Below are 21063 nucleotides of genomic sequence, written 5' to 3' on the forward strand. Positions count from 1 at the left end.
AGGAACAAATGTCTCAACACCTCTCTCTTAAAAGAAGTTAAGTCATAGGAAGATGGAAGTACAGAAGCAGGTAAGGAGTTTCAGAGTTTACCAGTGAAAGGTATAAATTATTGGGAGTACTGATTAATTCATATATTAGAGGGTTGGACAGAATAGGGATAAGAGGAAGAAGAAAGTCTTGTGCAGTAAGGCTGCAGGAGGAGGAGAGGCATGCAGTTAGCAAGATCAGTAGAGCAGTTAACATGAAAAGAGCAATAAAAGATAGAAAGAGATGCAACATTTCAGCATTAAGAAAAAGGGTGAAGATAGTCCGTCAGAGAAGGGAGTTGATGAGATGAATATCAGCCTAGTTACAAAATAAATATGGTGGTGTTATGTAAGATAAACAATACATAATTTATACACCAGGGGTGCGGAGTCGGATTTTCAAAAGTCCGACTACGACTCCGACTCCAGGAAATTTGAAGGTTGCGACTCCGACTCCGATTTTTTTTTTTTTTTTTTTTTTTTTTTTTTACAGTACAACGATATAGTCTATTTTTTTTTACATGAGGGATGGAAGCCAAGGGAAAAGATTAAGCAAAAAGCCCGCTAGTTGCCACACCCAAAAAAGACGAAAGTTAAGAGAATCAATACTTACATATTTTTGAGTCAATCCATAAAAGTGTACTTGACGATTATATAATTATCATAAATTAATAAAAATTATCTTTATATGTAGTGCTTGATTGGATACATCCTCCACAATTTGTAGGAATCTCCAATCTCCATGAAGTGGAATCTTTACCCAAAAATTTATCACATAAAGGAGTCGGAGTCGCTCATATTTTTACCGACTCCGACTCCGACTCTGACTCTGACTCCAATTCCGACTCCGGCCAAAAGTAGCCGACTCCTTGACTCCTCGACACCGACTCCACACCCCTGTTATACACACAATATATATATACTAGTATACTAACCATCATTCACAGCATCAAGCTTTACAAAGGCAACATCTCTCCTTGATCCCATCAGGCATTTTATTGCATCAGTGATGGTTGAGAACAGGGCTCCATCATGAAGGCACTCATTTAATTCCTCATCTATGTAATTGATTAGATTTGCATCTGTAAATAATTAAAAATTAGGTTTTAAAAGGAATTGCCAATCAAGAGAAGCAATATTTTATATATATATATATATATATATATATATATATATATATATATATATATATATATATATATATATATATATATATATATATATATATATATATATATATATATATATATATATATATATATATATATATATATATATATATATATATATATATATATATATATATATATATATATATATATATATATATATATATATATATATATATATATATATATATATATATATATATATATATATATATATATATATATATATATATATATATATATATATATATATATATATATATATATATACACATACAGAGGTACCTCAAGATACAAAATAGCTTCTGTATATGAAAATTTCATTTTACAAAATGATAGGTGAAGATTTTTTCGCTTCATATTATGAAAAATTACTCAGCATACAAAAGTTATGAAACAAAACTTGAAATAACCATGCGCAGAAAATTTTGAAATTCACACCATTTAGAAATTGAAAAAAAAAAAAAAAAAAAAATTATAATAATAATAATAATTTTAAATGTTTCCTAAAGTTAAGTGTTAATGTTTCCTGCCATTTTCTAGATTTTCTGCCGTTTGCTAGCTTCCTCTGCCGCCACTTTCGTTTTCAGATATCACCTCACTCGAAAGGCAAGGTTCCACATTTTCGTATAATTTTTGTTTTATTATTTTTCATTCATTATTGCATTATATTCTATTATCTACTTCATTTACAGGTATTAATAGTTAAGTTAGGTATATTGAATGATTCAAATGTATTTGGCTCTTATTCCATTCTGGTTTTACCCTTATTATAAAATTTAATGTGGTGTTTTCGTAGGGCTTGGAACAAATTAGGCGATTTACATGTAAAATGTGACTCATTATACGAAAAAATCATGATACAAAAGCCACTCCGGAATGAATTAGTTTTGTATCTCGAGGTACCACTGTGTATATATATATATATATATATATATATATATATATATATATATATATATATATATATATATATATATATATATATATATATATACTACTTTAAATTTTTACAAAAGTTTTCAATGACATAAAAGACAAATAAAAATATTGTTACTTACTAGATCCAGTATTACAAGTTGTTTTTCCTGCAAGATCATAAACACTGTTGATACCTGAACCCTTCTTAACAACTGCAACAAAGTAATACAAATTGCTTTCATCTCTCCCATATGATTCTGCAAGCAAGTCTGCAAGGCTGTGATTGCTGAAAATAAAAATATAACTTGTTATTGCTAGTTTCACCACTTTAATCTAATAAAATTGCTAAAGAATTTATTTCACCACAGCATTTGAACAATGGTCATAGAAAGAAGAAAAATCAACAAGCTCACCTATGGGATGCATAGCGTTTGCTGTTGGTCAAGGTCATGACATCTGATGTACCTAATTTAATCATTTCAAGGCAATCATCAACACTACTTCCTTGTGTGCATTGAAGTTCTGGTGATACACCTCTAAGGTGCAAGAGGGAGGAAAGGTCACTACATTTTTTCCGTTCCTCATCACTGGAAACGCAGAATCTCACAGGTGCCTCAGAAGCACACATCTCCTCTGCCTGAACAATGTCCATTCTACCTGAAAGTTTCAATATATAAATATTTAAATAAGTGAAAAATACCAAAAAGGGGCACAATAACTTTATAATAAAAAATAAAAATAAAAAACAATATTAATAAATTGATAAATAAATAAGTAAATAAGAAGTAGGCATAAAACCTTAACTTCAGTTTCACTGATGTCTGATTTTCTCTTATTAAAAAAATATAAAAATAAACTACATATAATGAATTCCTTTACTTTGCAGCTTAGGAACATTGTCAATAACAGCTGTGATTAGCCATAGTCATATCACAAATTTATTGACACACCTGACCTTAAATGCAAAGATACATCAAAGAGAAAAAAGTGCAGAATGGGAAGATTATGTATATCATAATGAAATAGATTCCTTTGCAAATTAAAATACATAATGGCAGGGGCAGATTTAAGAATTTGGGGGTCCTACACAAAGGCAGGCATGGGGGCCACCCAGCACCTTTTATTCTAGGGATGCACCAATTGTGAAATTCTCGGCCAATTCTGTTTTCTTTATACATCCATAGGGGGCTCCAGACACACTTAATAGGATAACAGTTTCATGGGGCTCAGAAACTCTGGACCCTAGGCAACCGTCTAGTGTTGCCTAATGGTAAGTCTGGCATAGCATAACGGTGATAAACTGAGCCTCTGGCACAAAATATCAGCATGACTTTATCACTAAACACTAAAGCTCTTTGTGTGTTGTATGAGAGCAAGTAAGAACACAGATAGATGGTGAAAAAAACTTTTGCCACTGGAGAATATGAAGTTTTTCCGCAAGAAGTAAATGTCTTTCTTTCTCATTTTCTTCTTCCTATTTCTGAGAAGCCAACATTGTATATGAAATTCAGTCAAGAAAGATAAATTAGCCAGATTTAAGAATATTACTGTCATATACATCTTAGAAGAACTATTCCTAAAACTACTGAAGAAGTAGTCATTAAAGTTTTTTTTTTTTTTAATTAATCTCAAACTTACTTTCTGACAAATATTGTCCTGTTGTTGCATTATCTATGGCAGGGAAAATGTCACTGAAGGTATCATCAATTTCAAGAATGTTGTAGTACCACCGATTATTGGCCAAATTCTCCTCCCCTTTCCTCTTGGCTTGCATCAGTGCCCAGGTTAACTTCTGCACCTTTGCATCACTGAAAAATATCACAAGAAAATTTATAAGGTTTTCAAGAGATACTAACAATCAACCTACTGAATTTTATCATATGCAAACTATGTACATTTAGAGAGAGAGAGAGAGAGAGAGAGAGAGAGAGAGAGAGAGAGAGAGAGAGAGAGAGAGGGAGGAAATTTAAAGAGGAGAGTACCAGAAAAATAGAGACTTAAACTGTCTCCATGTTATCTTGAATGTGCTGACTCCATACCTGGCTCCTCCATGTGTCACAAATGTATCCCAAGGTCGAGCTGCCCAGAAACACGCCTCAGCAGCACCTGAGTTTATGTCCACAACACTGCCATCTCGACACATCAGCCCGTAATCACTCACATTTGCTAAACGATTATCCTGAAATTTTGTCATGAATCATAGCAATCTGATTTTATGTAAAGGACAATAATTTTAACAAAATATATTCAACCATGTTAGTTCATCAATAAGGGAAATACATGTGTAAGCTTTAGCGACAAATTATCACGATAAAACCCATCTGTGTTCATCTCTAACATCCTTTTCAAGATTGAACATGGGAGAAGTAGTGTAAAGCTAAGGTCCAATTTGTACTTACTTCAAAGAATTGTCTGACTACTGAGAGCTTGCTGAAGGCCACATCTCCTCCATTAAAGCATAGGCAGTTTAATGCACCAACATAGCCAGCATAGTCATCATTCCTGTCGCAGGTTCTTCCACTACACATGGAACACATGGCATCATACCGCATCTCTTCAGGAAGAATAAGCAAAGACACTTTGAATCATCTGATTTCTTGCGCACATTATAATATGTTATCTAGAATACATAATTTACAAGGACATCCAGAAAGATCAACACAATTTATGTAAATAATTTTTTTTTCTCTCTCTCTCTCTAAGAATGCCAAAGTTTCTAGACTGCCACAATTTTTGAGATTAACCCACAAGTCCTAAAAAAAATGTTACATGACATGTAGGTTTCATTTCTTGTAGAGCATAAAAGGCAACTAAATGAGGCAGAGGAATTCTTCTCTATATTTTCATTCCCACAATGAACTACCTACCTTTAAGATATGATAAGACATACATCATCAAAAAGTTTACATATTACAGAAAGTTCTTGAACATTTGAGAACCAGCCTGTAGGAAAAGGTGAATGTATTTACACACTAAAATATTTCTTATGATTTCTCAGATGTGATTTTAATCTATTACTTTGTGTCCCATTCAATCTATTTAGTTTTAGTGATGTCCAGGTTTGTGATGCTGATCAGATAGATCTTGAGGCCAATAATTTTTATTGTACTATTTCTTTAGAAGATGGACCTCTCATGCTTGGTGATTTTTTAATATCTATAAAATTTTCAGGTGTATTTTTAGGTCCAAAACTTTAATATATCATACATCAGCATGACTATATCAATTTTCAGATATCTTTAACGAATATACATATACAGCAAATAAGTGTTAATGTGGCTACAACCAATATATAAAATTTAGTTTTGAACTTACTAAGAGCTGCATCCACATCAGGGGTGGTAGCCCATTCTCCTGGGATGCAGGCCCTGTTAAATGTGGCAGCCACACTCTTGATCTCATGCTCCAGTGTTGACTGCAAAGGCTCACATATAGGAAGGATAATGCCTTCACGCTTCAGCTGTGAATATAAAGGAAAATACCGACTATCTGTATATATATTTATGAATATTGCATGTATATTTATAAGACATATGACCATAATAATATCTTTGTTTAGATTTTGATATGACATCAGTAATTTCAGTCTCACCAGGGCAACTGGTATCCGCCATCCAGTAGTTCTACCATAACCAGTGTGGCAAGATTTTTTCCCACGTAGATCAATCATTCTGTGCACAGTAGAGCGACGTACCACTATCACTGCCTTGTATCGAAATTGGTCTGAGAAAAAAAAGAAAAAATTCAACTGTGACAGATTAAGAAAGATTATTTTGATTGTAAGTATGTAGATGGAAAACATTAAAACAACAATAAATATACATAAAATGATAAAATAAAAAATAAAGCTATGGTTAGAAGCTTAGGGTGTCCACCTTGTATTACTACCATTATAAATAAAAAAAAACAAAGAAAAAAATAGTGATGCACCAAGCTTTGTGGTATCTTGATAGAGAAATCAGGAGTTTGCAGCAATCCTTTCACACAGAAATATAAGTTATCTGCAAAAAAGAAAGCCACCTTCCCCAACTGCCAGTCAACCATCACTTCAGTCATTACCATCTTCACATTTACTTTTCAACCTTTTTTTTTTTTCTACACTGCATTCAGCTTCCAGCTTCAGAAACTATCACTTTCCTTTTTACTGAACTCACTTTGAAAACTTTACAATTACCTATAGTCAATTCACCTGTCTCTCATCCAGATCACTTCTAAATCACCCGTCTCTCCAGCAGATAATGAATGAACAAACCTCCACCACAGTATCTCCAAACCCTTTCATATGACAGGTTTCCATTAATGAAAAATAAAATGTAGTGTCTTTATTCAAACAGTCAAGACCATTAATCTCCAAATACAATATCAATTATATTGCTGTATAAATGAACAATTAAGTCCTTATGTAAAGAGAAACCACATGGCAAAGAGCATGACAAATGGCAGACACTGACTGTTAAATATCATATAAGAAAGACTGGATGACCTCACTCATATTGTTCTTTTAGACAGGGTGGAATCAAAAGCTTTTCATATTTTTCAGCCTCTTTCTCATCCCCAGTAGTAGACATCTACCGAAACAATAATTTATTCCCAATGAGGTCTAATAGCACTAGTTCTGTTCTGGACCAGTTTCAGGGGTGCTGTGAACTTTCCATTAAACCTAGTTGTGATCTCGCTGAACGATTCCCTTTGTGTCACACAACTCAAGGGGGCAGTCACAGCTTGCCCTCTAAAGATACCTCTCCTCCTTCATACAAAATTACATGCACTTACTATACACACACACACACACACACACACACACACACACACACACACACACACACACACACACACACACACACCCTTCACTTAAAATTTAAAAAATGGGGACTACACGGAGTCCCCTTCTAGGGAAGGAACCAGAAATGTCCCTAGGTTGGATTGCTCTCTTGGTAGTAACCCAAAATGTCTTGACACCTCCCTCTACTTTTTCTTCATATATTTCTGCAACATTCGCAATCTTATATCTAACTTTCAATCTGTAGAACATCACCTCTTCTCTACTACACCTCATCTTCTTTTCCTCACTGAAACACAGCTGTGTGAGGCAACTGACAGTAGTCCCTTCTCTGTTCCCTAATACTTTCTCTATCCTCATTTTCACTCTAAAGCTGGATGTTGCGTCTATATGCGGAACGACTTCACTTGTTCTCATGCCCAGTCTTGAATCTTCCAAGTTTTTCACCATCTGGCTTCAACTCAATAGTCACTCTCTAACTAAACTTATCTGTGCTGTTTAGATCTCCCCTAACTTCTATGACTATAGTAAATTCTTTGACTATTTAACCCGCTAAGAACAATGGCCGCAAAATTCGCACCCTCCCATTACCGCAATTATCATCAAAAAATCAATTCTTATAAATTACTCTGGAAAAAAATCTGCTGTTAGTAGACATGACAATGCATCATCCTACAAGTTTTTATTGCTCTACTCACTATGGTTGTCTCAGAATAATAACCGATAGTTGGAGAAGATTGTGGTAGCGGCAACTCGGGGGAGGTGCTTTTATGTGTATTCTTACATAATGTAAGGCACTGCTCATGTTTTTATGTGTTTTCACATGTTTTTCGTGTTTTCACTCATATTGGCTGATTATAGTTACGTATGTTTTTATCAGGCGTGGGTGACGATGTTGTCACAATAGCGGGGTCGGGATCTACCTCCAACCTGTGCACTTTGCGTCTTGTCCCGCCTTGTCTATCACTTTTATCACTAAACTTTAGCTTCCTCTTAGCACCAGGAACCATAGTTGTAAATAATAGTTCTGTAAATAAGTAAATACATAAATACGTAAATAATTATCACCGCGACACGACGCTCACGCACCTCACAGAAATTTGCGGGAGACTAGCTGGCTAGAGCGGTGTGCTTCCTGGGAGCCGACAGTACTACCATAGGACTACGTCATGACCAAATATAGCAGCGCTACCAATGCTAGCGCGGTTTTTATTAGCGCTCAAAGTAGCTGCCCCATTTAAGGACTGTCGGAAGTGTGCTATGCAGCCATATTTAAGGCCTGTCAGAGTTTTTGAGTTAACTTCCAAAATGGAGAACATTCTGTCCCTCTATCCTTTTGCTGAAATCTCCATACTTAGAGATTTCAAAATTCACTATCATCTATAGCTTTCCTCTCCCTTCACCGACCATCCTATTGAACTAGCTTTCAACTTTGCTATCCTCCATAACCTAGAACAACTGGTGCAACACCCTACTCATATTTCTAACCATCTTGGAGATAAGCCCAACATTCTTTACCTTTTCCTTACCTCTAATCCTTCTGCTTATGCTGTTACCCTATCTTCTCCGTTGGGCTCCTCTGATCACAATCTCATTTCTGTATCTTGCTCTATTTCTCCAATCCCTCCTCAGGATCCCCAAAAGCAAACGTGCCTCTGGCAATTTGCCTCTGCCAATTAGGGGGACCTGAGGAGGTATTATGCTGGTTTTCACTGGAATGATTACTGTTTTCGTGTCAGAGACCCATCTCTGTGGGCTGAATGCATAACAGAGGTGATAGTGTCTGGCATGGAGGTGTACATTCTTCATTTTCTTCTCAACCTAAACTTTTCTAAACCTCGATTTAACACAGCCTGTTCTCGTGCTATACATGAGAAATTGCCCACAAAAGATACTTGAGCCTTCCATCTCCTGAATCTCACGCACTTTATATTTCTGCCTGGAACCATGCCAAGTCTGTTTTTCAACTAACCAAAACACTTCTCCATAAATAGAAAATGTCAAAATCTTTTAAACTCCAACTACCCTCAAGACTTCTGGCATCTGACCAAAAACATCACCAATAACTTTACTTCTTCATCTTTCCCTCCTTAATTTCATCCTGATGGCACCACTGCCATCTCATCTGTCTCCAAAGCTGAATTCTTCTCTCAAACCTTTGCTAATAACTCCAACTTGGATGATTCTGGGCTTGTCTCTTCCTCTCTTCCTCCCTCTGACTATTTCATACCTTCAATCAAAGTTCTTCGTAATGACATTTTCCATGCTCTCGTTGGCCTAAAACCTTGGAAGGCTAATGGGGTCCTTCCTATTGTTCTCAAAAGTTGTGCTTCCATGCTTGCACCTTTCTTGGCCACATCTTTCAACTATGTCTATCGACTTCTACCTTTCCTTCTTGTTGGAAGTTTGCCTACATTCAGCCTGTTCCTATAAAGGGTGACTGTTCTAATCCTTCAAACTACCACCCTATAGCTTTAATCTCTTGCTTGTCTAAAAGTTTTGAATATATCCTAAACAAGAAGATTCTTAAACATCTGTCACTTCACAATCTTCTATCTGATCGTCAGTATGGCAATCTTCTGGGTTTCCTTACCAAGTCTTGGTCATCCTCTTTTAGAGATTTCAGTGAAACTTTTGCTATTGCATTAGACATATCAAAAGCTTTGGATAGAGTCTGGCACAAAGCTTTGATTTCAAAACTGCCCTTTTACAAGAGCCTTATCAGTCCTTGTATGGGGTACTTTTCGCATATCCGGGGAGTTCCTCTCACAATTTTATTAGATAGGGTGAAATCAAAAGTTTTTTGTCTTAGCTCCCCTCCTTTGACTGACTGTCTTCAGCCTCTTTCTCATGGTTGAAACTGTTCTTCTGATCTTGTTAACTGCACGTCTCCTCTCCTCTCACGGCCTCGCTGCACAAGACATTTTTTTCTCTCACCCCTATTCTGTCCATCTCTCTAATGCTAGAGTTAACCAGTATATTCTCAATTATTCATTGCTTTCTCTGGTAAAACTCTGGAGCTTCCTTCCATACTTTTATATTTCCACTTTCTTATGACTTAACTCATTCAATAAGGAAGTTTCAAGACACTTATGCTGTACTTTTGACTAACTGGCACCTTGATGGCCTTTGCTTAAATTACAATTTTTTTGTTATCCTAGGCCAATTCCCTCTTATATAAAAAAAGATGAAGCACTGTTGGATCAATAGCTTTCTCATGTGTATCATAATAAGCAAAAAAAGTTGTTTGTTTTATACAAGAATGAAGATTTACTATATTTAAAGTTAGGGACTTCTAAATTTAAGATATAGGTAAAATAAATACGTATTTACATGTATTTCTAACGTAGAAACATATCTCAAACATTTTCTCAATGAACTTGAACTAACCTCTAGCATTGTGTGGATCCTTGCTGAAGGCAATGATGCGTAGGTTTGAATTAATGTTGAGGTAACTCCCAGGCAAGATGCTCATATCCGCTTGGCCTTCTATCACTCGTCGCACACAATCCATCCTGTCAGGTGTATATTTATTATATTTTTGTTAAAAATGTACTCTAATATGAAGTTTTTAAAATAAATGGAATGATATTAATTGTACAAAATTTTCAGCTATTTGAAAAAGGATTATTATACCAAATTTTTCTAGTATAGTACAGTATCGGAAAAACATAGCTTAAAATGCACAAGTCATCTCACCTGTCCCTTGCACTGACACACACAAACTGCTCTCCCACTCCCTTCATTGCTTGTGCCATTTCTTTACACTCATTCTCATAGTCCTCCAGGGCACACACACGCACTGTCAAGACAAAAGAAATCAAGGGTCTACACTCAGAGTATGTATGATGCTTTAAGTGACCACACAAAGGTCAGATAACAATGATTTATACCATGATAATACCGGCAGGAACTAGAGACTATAGGTTTGTTGTGCTAAAATATCTTCTATGTCCCACAACAAAGGTCAGTAATTTCAGAAATACTGTTATGACTACCAAAATCCAGGGTGATCACTAGTAAGTAACAAAACAACATGAGAAACTGCTGCATGCATAAAATACCACATAACTAATGTAAAATGATTTGCTTCTGTAATATTTTGTTTATACTTCAATGATATAAAACTTCTTGCTGTTTTTTTTTGTTTTTTGTTTTTCAAGTTCTCGCTTCATATTTTATACTTCGGTTTTGTATGATCAAATCTTTGTTCTCCTGATGTGAATTACAGATTCTTATACATCAACAATTAATAATTATTTCTCACCTTCACAAGTATGCAATTCCTCCAATCTCTTGAAATAATCTTTCTTTCTCTTCCTTTCATCTTGTGTATCTTCACTCAGTGCCTTCAGACCTTTTGCAGAGTCTTTGAATAGCAAATCTGATTTCTTATTATACCTTCCGAATAGTCTGAAAAATAAATTTCCATTAAAACTAAATCAGTAAATACAAGTGCAGTATACAAGAACAGTCTGAAAATCAGTAGTACTTGTTTCCATATATAGTGATACCTTGAGATACGAGTTTAATTTGTTCCGTGATGGAGCTCGTACCTCAAAAAAAATTTTCCCATTGAAATGCACTGAAATGCCATTATTCCATTCCTGCCTTCCCAAAAAAGACCACTCCATATTTTTTTTCTGTGTTTTCAGGTAAGAAAAAGGTATTTACACTCAACCCTCGAAACAACGGACAAATGCGTGCACGACCCTGTCCGTAGATTGCAAAAGTCTGTTCTTTGCAAAAGTACGTAAAAAAATTTATAAAATGTACGTAAAATACTGTGTAATCATTAAGAAATCATTCAAGCAGTATTACAAAGCATTAAGTACAACAAATAACCTGAAATAGATGACATGAGCATGGTCAGTTTAATAAATATTAATAAACAATACAGAAAACGAAGTTCTCACACAGCTTCGCAACACTTGTTCCTTTTTCTAATTTTCGTATTAGTTCAAGCTTAGCAGCCACTGGAAGAGCCTTTCAATTACGCTTCACTGGTTTACTAGGTTTAGGAGGCATTTTGGGTAGGTTAAGCACTCGTGGGAAGGGTACAAATGCATAAAAAAGCTGTGGTAAGCACTGGACAATGTTCACTGTTGGTTGAAAACGTACAGACTGAAGATTAAACATGGCGGCCAACAGCTGATGACGCGACTGACCCGCCACCTACTGGACAATAATTTGCCGGGAACGGACAATTGCGCGCATTTTAATATTCGTCCGTAGATTAAAATGGACTCCAGAATTTGTCCGTAGTTTCCAAAATCCGTTGATGGGAGGTTCGTTGTTTCGAGGGTCGAGTGTATAAAAAAAAATCATTGCACACAAACATAATGAAACATAACAAAAGATAATATATGTATGTATACAGATAAACTACTTTTATAAAGTATATTTATCTAAGAGGGGGAATTCAACAGGACATTACCCAACCACGTTCCCAAGCCTCTCTTGGCACTGTCAATCAGCTGGAGTGTACAAATATAGCCACCCACAGAAGACTGGGTGCTCTAATAATCACAGTAAAACTTGTTGACAATCCTATAAACATTATTCATTGAATAAATGAAGTTTAAGCAGAGAGAGAGAGAGAGAGAGAGAGAGAGAGAGAGAGAGAGAGAGAGAGAGAGAGAGAGAGAGAGAGAGAGGTTTATTTACATTATTCCCCCTCCTCCATGATAAGCGTCACTGAAGGAGGTACGCGGGGATAGAAGAAATTTGTTTTGCCTTTTCAGTTATGTACACATGCATACTTTATCAATGCATGAAAATATATAAGATAACAGCAAAAGTTTATTTAGTGTTCTTACCTTGAGGACATGCATTTTCAGCTAATGGTGATAATAGTGGAGAAGGAGGAGGAGGGAGGGAGGAAAGAATGCAGGCACCATTCACATGTAAACATTAAACATGAATTAAAACTGCACTTTTTTTAGATAAAAAAAATTAATAAATGATGTGAAAATGATGAAAGAAAAATCACAGTGCATGAGATCCACAGGAAACATGTAGATATTAGCTGAGCTGAGGCTGGAGCGACGCGCCAAGCTGACGACAATAGTAGCAGCATCCCCAAGTATGAGTCGTATCTCAATATTTTGCTTATATCTCAAAATAAAAAAATTACCAAATCGTAGCTCATATCTCAAAAAAATAATATCTCAGGCAGCTCGTATCTCAAGGTACCACTGTACTATAGCAATTCATAGTTAGAGAGCAATGACACACACAATTAACACACACCTAAATGTTTGGAGTCCAGGGGATGTTTTACCAAATACTTGTGACACTCCCAGCAGTGCTTGCCGGACCATTTTCTTTCGGTCATCAGACATTCTCCTCGAGACAACCTATAGATATAAAGACTTACCTTATTATTGGCACTATAATCAGTCATGGTTAGCATCACACTTCTTACTCTACAATATCTATCATGTCTTAAGTTTTTCAATAGAAAGGTATAGATATGTATATAAAAATCACACACACACACACGTGGGCACAATGGTCAGGAACAGACGCATGGAACAACGCTCCCGCAATCAGCTGATCTCCAAAGGTTGTGAGTTTACAGAGGCCTGGGCAATTATGTGTCTTGTGTAGCAATAGTCTCCAGGATTTACACTGAGAGGCATCATGAGTCAGAAAGAACTTACACCCATATGCAAGTATGGAAATAGGGAAAGAGTACAAGGAGAGGATGATCATGTTGACGAGGGAGAGAGTAGATTTGAAGGATTCGATGAGAAAACAACTACCCTCCATAGGCGAGTTTTAACTTTGGAGAAAAAATTAGACAACTGGATAAGGGAGAGCATGAGAAGTAAAGAGAATGATGAACAGGAGAAAGAGTTTCTGAACTTGAAAGAAAGGATAAAAAAGTGGAAGAAAACGAGGCTAGGCTAAGGGCTGAGAACGCGGAACTGAGAAATGAACTAACCAAGTACAAGCAACAGATGGAGGAAGGACTCGTTAAAGTAGAGAAAGAAAAAGAGGACCTGAAAGATCTAGTTAACAAAGAAGAGGAAAAAGTACAGGATGTGATTCAGAAAGAAGTACAGGCATGGAGAGTCCAGGAGAAGAAAGACAAAGATCATTTTCAGGAAGTGATCCAGGAACAACTAAAAGTAAGAGACGAGAACATGGCAAACAAAATGATAGGAGTCCTTAAGGAAAAAGAAAACATAGTAAGGGAAATTGCAGAAAAGAAAAAGTGTAATCATATTTGGAATGAAAGAAAAAATGTAAAATATAGGCCAAGACAGGAAAAAGAAGAATTGAAATTAATCAAGGACCTACTAAAAAATCTAAACAGCAAAGATAGGCAGAACCTAGAGGAGGAAGTAGAGGAAATACATAGAATGGGACCTTACCAAGATGGAACAACAAGGCCAATAAAGATACTACTAAAATCACAAGCAGCAACAGAAGAGGTATTATACAGAACTACAAAACTCTGGGAAACGGAAGGCTGCAAGGATATATATATATATATATATATATATATATATATATATATATATATATATATATATATATATATATATATATATATATAAATAGAAATGAGGAAGAAAGGAAGAGATACAATGAACTGGCAGCAGTAAGGAAAAAAAATAATGAAAGGTCAGAGGAGGAGAAAAGGCATTTTTGGAAAATTCTAGGAGACAGGATAAGGAAATGGTATATAAGAGAGAAGGAAGAGGAAACAGTGGAGCAAGTTTAACTAAAAGTGATAAGGGCAAGAAACTAAAAATGATGTATACGAACATTGACGGGGTTCTATCAAGTAAATTAGAAATAAAAGATTACATAAAGAAAGAAGAACCGGATATTGTATGCCTGGCTGAAACAAAATTGAATGAGACAATCAAAATAGACATAGATAATAGATATAATGTATGGAGGAAAGACAGAGGGGGTAAAGCAGGAGGAGGAGTTATGATAATATTAAGGAAAGAGTTGGTGGTAAACCAAGTGGAATATGGGGAAGGAGAAGCGGGAGTATTGTATATTAAGATGCATATTAATAAAAAAAGAGATAAAAATCATTGGAACATATGTGCCACCGAAAACAAATTCATGGACCAATGAAGAATATAAAGACATGATAGAAGACACAATAAGGAGTCTAACGAGTCATCAGAGAAAGGAAAAAAGTGTTATTAGTAGGAGACTTCAACTGTAAAGAAGTGGACTGGGAAAATTATGAAAGTGGTATGGGAGAAGAAACCTGCGGATAAAGATTCTTGAACCTAATGATAGACAATATGATGGACCAGAGAGTAAAGGAAAGCACAAGATTCAGAGGAAACGACGAGCCGGCAAGGTTGGACCTGGTTTTTACAAAGGGTATACAAATGAACGATGATATAAGATATACGTAAGTGCCCATTGGGAAAGAGTGACCATGTAATTTTAGAAATGGATATAGAAGAGGGAAAAGAAGATAGAGACGAATCATACAAAGAAGACCGACTAAATTACAGAAAGGCTGATATTGAGAATCTCAAGAACTATTTCAAATACGTTAACTGGGAGGAGATGGAAAACACTGAGGGGGTGCAGAAGAAATATAACTTATTTTTGGAAATATACAGAACAGGAGTCAGGGAATATGTCCCGAAATATAGACCTAAAGAAGAAGGAAAAAAAGATTGGTTTAACGCAAGGTGTGCCAGGGCAAAGGAGAAAAGAGATGGAGCATGGAAAAGGTGGAGGAGAAATAGAAATGCAGTAAATAAGGAAAACTTCAAGACAGCGAGAAATGAATATGTTAAAGTGAGGAAGGAAGAGGAGAGGAACTATGAAAGGGACATTGTCGAAAAATGCAAGGAGCAACCAAAATTGTTCTACAGATTCATCAATGGAAAAATACGACAAAAGAAACAATTGAAAGGTTAAAAGGAGAGAATGGGATGGTGGAAGACGTCTAAAGTATGGCAGAACTGTTAAATTGTAAATTTCAAGAGGTCTTTAGTAAGGAGTCCAAATTTGAAAGGCCACAGGGTAATAGAGACCATCTATATGAAAGAGATTAAAGTAACCAAGCTTGAAATAAAAGAGTTAATGAAGGAACTGGATGAAGAAAAGGCAATGGGACCGGATGAAGTCTCAGGCAGAATACTAAAAGAATGTAGGGAAGAACTAGCAAGTCCTATATACAACATCATAAAATGCTCAATAGAAAATGGAACAGTACCAGTAGAATGGAAAAGAGCTGAGGTGGTTCCCATATATAAGAGCGGAAGGAAGGAAGAACCTTTAAATTACAGACCGGTATCACTAACTAGTGTAATATGCAAGATGTGTGAAAGAGTAATAAAGAAACAATGGATCGAGTTCCTTGAAGACAACAAATTATTATCAAATAGCCAATTTGGTTTTAGAAAAGGGCGGTCGTGTGTAACAAATTTACTGAGTTTCTACTCTAGAATAGTTGACAGAGTACAAGAGAGAGAGGATGGGTTGATTGTATTTATTTGGATTTAAAAAGGCATTTGATAAAGTGCCACATGCAAGGTTACTGTGGAAGTTAGAGGAGAAGGGTGGCTTAAAAGGAAGCACATTGAAATGGATGGAAAATTACTTGAGGGGGAGAGAAATAAGGACGGTAGTCAAAGATATGAAGTCCGAGTGGAGAGCAGTAGAAAGCGGAGTGCCACAGGGGTCAGTACTGGCGCCAATACTTTTCCTCATATATATAAATGACATGCCAGAAGGAGTGAACAGCTACATAAATCTGTTGACGATGCGAAACTGTGCAAAAAAGAGGATTGTGAAATACTGCAGGAAGACCTAAATAAGATCTGGGAATGGAGTAAAAAGTGGGAGATGGAATTCAATGTGGACAAAAGCCATGTCATGGAAATGGGAAAGAGTGAAAGACGACCAGTGGGAATCTACAAGATGGGAGATGGAGTAGAACTGGAGAAAGTAAAAATAGGAAAAGGACTTGGGGTGACGATGGAAGAAAACAATCAACCAGTAAGCCATATAGATAAAATCTTCAGAGAGACATATAATTTGCTAAGGAATATTGAATTAGCATTTCACTACATGGACAAAGAAATGATGAAGAAATTGATAAGTACTATAATAAGACCCAGATTGGAATATGCAGGGGTAGTGTGGACCCCATAAAAGAAACACATAAAGAAGCTGGAGAGACTACAAAAAATGGCTACAAGAATGGTTCCAGAATTTGAAGGGATGACATATGAGGAGAGACTAAAGGCTATGGATCTACCAACTCTGGAACAGAGAAGGGAGAGAGGGGATCTGATACAAGTTTATAAATTGATCAACGGAATGGACCAAGTGGATAATGAGAAACTGCTCCTGAGAGAAGAATATGACAGTCGAAGCACAAGATCGCATAGTAAAAAGCTGAGGAAAGGAAGATGTCTAAGAGATATAAAAAAATATAGTTTCCCGCAAAGATGTGTTGAGACGTGGAACAGTCTGAGTGAAGAAGTGGTGACAGCAACGAGTGTGCATAGTTTTAAAGAAAAATTGGATAAAGAAAATCAAGTTACGCAGCTGATTTAGTTCTGTGATGCGGCCACTAGGTATGACCAGGTGTCCCCATGGAGACGGGGCACACATGTACTGTACAGTTTAATTCAGTAATCATGTTTATCTTATCCAATTTTTACATTACACGATCCCTTCAGGAATATACCCTCACATAATCTGAGAAATCGCCTCGCCTACCCTATGGCACCACTCCAGGTGGTCACGCCTCTAAAGTCTCCATGCAGGTCCCAGCAAGAGCGTAAAAGCCCAGGCCCTGTAAAACTACAACTAGGTACATCTGGTGTGATTCCTGTGGAGGGCTGTGGCTCACAAATACTTGCACTCTCACTAGCTTCCTTATTTTCACCACTAATAAGCCACTTTAGTGGCATTATAAGTTTCTAAATGAAAAACTACCAACAGAAAACAGAAGAATGTTATTTTCTCACAACTGCAGCAAGACTAGGGATGCACACCGGTATCCAATATACCGGAATGCTGGTATTTTGCTTCAGTATTACCAGTAATACTGGTATCAGAACGGGACAATGGTGGCTGCAAGAAGGGAGAGGCTAAAGCTTTATTTACAACCATGTGTGCAACCATTCAATTACCAGATATTTTCACCACTAATAAGCTTTTGGTGTTAATGTAAGTTTATAAATGAAAAACTACAGACAGAATGCAGGAGAATGTTATTCTGATGCTTGCAGCAGAGGAGGGAGGGACCAGGGAGCCTTTGTTTACAACCATGTGTGTGGTTGAAGACAATATAATATATATATATATATATATATATATATATATATATATATATATATATATATATATATATATATATATATATATATATATATATTACTAGACAAAAGAGTGGTTTTCTGTGCTGTCCTGTTCTGTGGCAGGCCTCTGGATTTACATGACTTGGGTGTTTAGTAGTGCTTTATTTGCCACACTATGTCAAAATCTAGGGATTTAATGAGTGAGAGAACTGCTTAAGATGTAGAAAAAATAATAAATGCTGAATTATCCATCACCTTCAATGAAACATGACTAAAAGATATATATATATATATATATATATATATATATATATATATATATATATATATATATATATATATATATATATATATATATATATATATATATATATATATATATATATATATATATATATATATATATACAGGCAACTTAACGAAGGGGTTCCGTTCCTAAAAACCCCTTCGTTTAAGCGAATTTTCATTAAGCGAACCAATTATAACAAGTTTAATCCCTGACTTGAGCTTCCATTGAGAGTAAACAAAGCGAGAGTGCATCATAGTACAGTGAAAGGTTTAATGAAAGTAAAAATTGTAAAAATTGTGAAGTTAAACATTTAAGCAGTTTAATTCAAGACTAAGTCATTATAATGTACACTAATGCATATATGTAAGTAACATTATAATGCTGATGATCTTAAATTTATGAAGGGAGGAGAGTGGAGCGGAAAATATGCTAGCTGGCAACCTGTGGAGTGTAAACAAAGGGCGCATCATTCTACCGAATACAAAACTTATGTACCACATTTCTACAAGGCTTTCCATTTTATCTATTGCAGAGTCACGAGTTCAGGTGGTTCTTTTAGCTTGCAAGGAAGATACGGTCTCACCAGCCTTCTTAATAGAGTCTTCTGACTTGAAAATAGTAGAGATAGTAGATAGAGTCAAGATGGTGGAGAGCAATGCTATTAGTTTTCTCGCCTCTCTCGTGTCTGTGAATAATATCCAGCTTCACTTCAAGAGTAAGAGACTTTCTGGTCTTTTTAGCAACACTAGGTGACATTGCAGGGCATTTTGGTGGCATGTAGAGGGAGGGAAGATGAGCTGCTGCTGACACTGTTATTGTTTTGAACTAGGGGAGTGAGTGGTGCGTGTTTTGTCCATGAGAGGCGCTGGTGTATTCAAAAGCCTGTCGGCTTGCGTGATACGGCGGTGCTTTCAAACTTGGAAAAAATTACCTGGATAAAATTTCATTAAAGCGAGTTTGGTGTTCGTTAAACAAGCAGATGGTAGTAAAATGAAACCTTCACTGTTGCGAATTTTGTTGTGTGAACCTTCATTAAGCGGGGTTTGCCTGTGTGTGTGTGTGTGTATATATATATATATATATATATATATATATATATATATATATATATATATATATATATATACACATACACACACACCTAACCCTCCGTTATCGAGTGAAATTGGTGCCTAAAAAACCGTGCGATAGCGGAAAATGCGATAACGGAAGTAAAGAATAAATAGGAAATAAATAAACTGGTGGCTCAACCCAAAAATTTTCCTAAAAAATTTTCCTGTTACCCTAAATCTATTATGATTAATACTGGTGTAGCTTATTAACATTTGACAATCTGAAATGAATGAAATGGTTAATAATATTTGGTAATATATTATTAACCATTATCATGATCATCTTTCTCCCCCTCTAACTCTTCCTCCTCCTCTTACCCCCATCTAAACATTCGTCGCTGTGTGGTTGGGATATGGGTAGTACTACTACTTCTACTACTACTACTACGGATGCGCGATAACAACTTTCCAGATGCGATAAAACTGAATTTTGTAGATTTTCATAAGTGCACAATAACACCTAAACGCGATAACAGAAGGGTGCGATAACGGAGGGCTAGGTGTATATATATATATATATATATATATATATATATATATATATATATATATATATATATATATATATATATATATATGAACACACACACACACACTCTGATACAAGTTTATAAATTGATCAACGGAATGGATGAAGTGGATAATGAGAAACTGATCCTGAGAGATGAATACGACATTCGAAGCATAAGATCGCATAGTAAAAAACTGAGGAAGGGAAGATGTCTGAGACATGTTAAAAAATATAGTTTCCCGCAAAAATGTGTTGAGACTTGGAACAGTTTGAGTGAAGAAGTGGTGTCAGCAACAAGTGTGCATAGTTTTAAAGAAAAAGTGGACAAATATAGATATGGAGACGGGACCACACGAGCGTAAAGCCCAGGCCCTGTAAAACTACAACTAGGTAAATACAACTAGGTAAATACGCACACACTGTAGTCTCAGTCCTACCCGAAGATCGGTCTATGAGCTCTGAACTCACTCCGTAATGGGGAAGACTGGCTGGGTGACCAGCAAATGACCGAGGTGAATTACGCACAGTATATGCACAGTTTGAATAAGTATGTACTATTACTTTCTTACCTCATGTGCAGGTACTAAAGCAAGATTGCAAGTCCGAAATTCACTGACGGCCGCTGTATTGGCACTACCATATAAGGGACATAGAAGCTTGAAATCACCAGACCGCAGTGACATTGCCCATTCTTCATTATTGTTGCCATCTGACAACAGACAAAAAAAAATACATAATAAATGAATAAACAAAACTAAATTAAAATATATATATAAATTAAATTAATAGAATAAAATCAATTAAAGAAACATAAAAATTGACACCATTCAAGCCTGATATGTGAAAATCTATGATTGAACGATATCACTGTGACTTGCCTGTCTCACACTCACTGCAAGAAACACCACAACATGAACAAAACATAGTGAATTTAAACCCCCAAAA

General features: G+C 35.8%; 1 protein-coding gene across 1 annotated transcript in view; it reads right to left on the reverse strand.

The window, feature by feature from the left end:
• The window catches only part of LOC123517672 (transferrin-like), a 35396-nt gene that overhangs the window by 3572 nt on the left and 10761 nt on the right, over positions 1-21063 (reverse strand). The window contains exons 13-25 of the mRNA XM_045277995.1: positions 20688-20827; positions 13150-13256; positions 11165-11310; positions 10597-10699; positions 10288-10412; positions 5710-5840; positions 5433-5577; positions 4517-4671; positions 4157-4296; positions 3756-3925; positions 2531-2774; positions 2258-2403; positions 963-1109 (exon numbers count right to left, since the gene is read on the reverse strand). Coding sequence (XP_045133930.1) covers positions 963-1109; positions 2258-2403; positions 2531-2774; positions 3756-3925; positions 4157-4296; positions 4517-4671; positions 5433-5577; positions 5710-5840; positions 10288-10412; positions 10597-10699; positions 11165-11310; positions 13150-13256; positions 20688-20827 — 1899 coding nt within the window. The remainder of the gene's footprint in view (positions 1-962; positions 1110-2257; positions 2404-2530; positions 2775-3755; positions 3926-4156; positions 4297-4516; positions 4672-5432; positions 5578-5709; positions 5841-10287; positions 10413-10596; positions 10700-11164; positions 11311-13149; positions 13257-20687; positions 20828-21063) is intronic.

Source organism: Portunus trituberculatus, chromosome 42, assembly GCF_017591435.1.
Source record: "Portunus trituberculatus isolate SZX2019 chromosome 42, ASM1759143v1, whole genome shotgun sequence".
NCBI classification, from domain to species: domain Eukaryota; kingdom Metazoa; phylum Arthropoda; class Malacostraca; order Decapoda; family Portunidae; genus Portunus; species Portunus trituberculatus.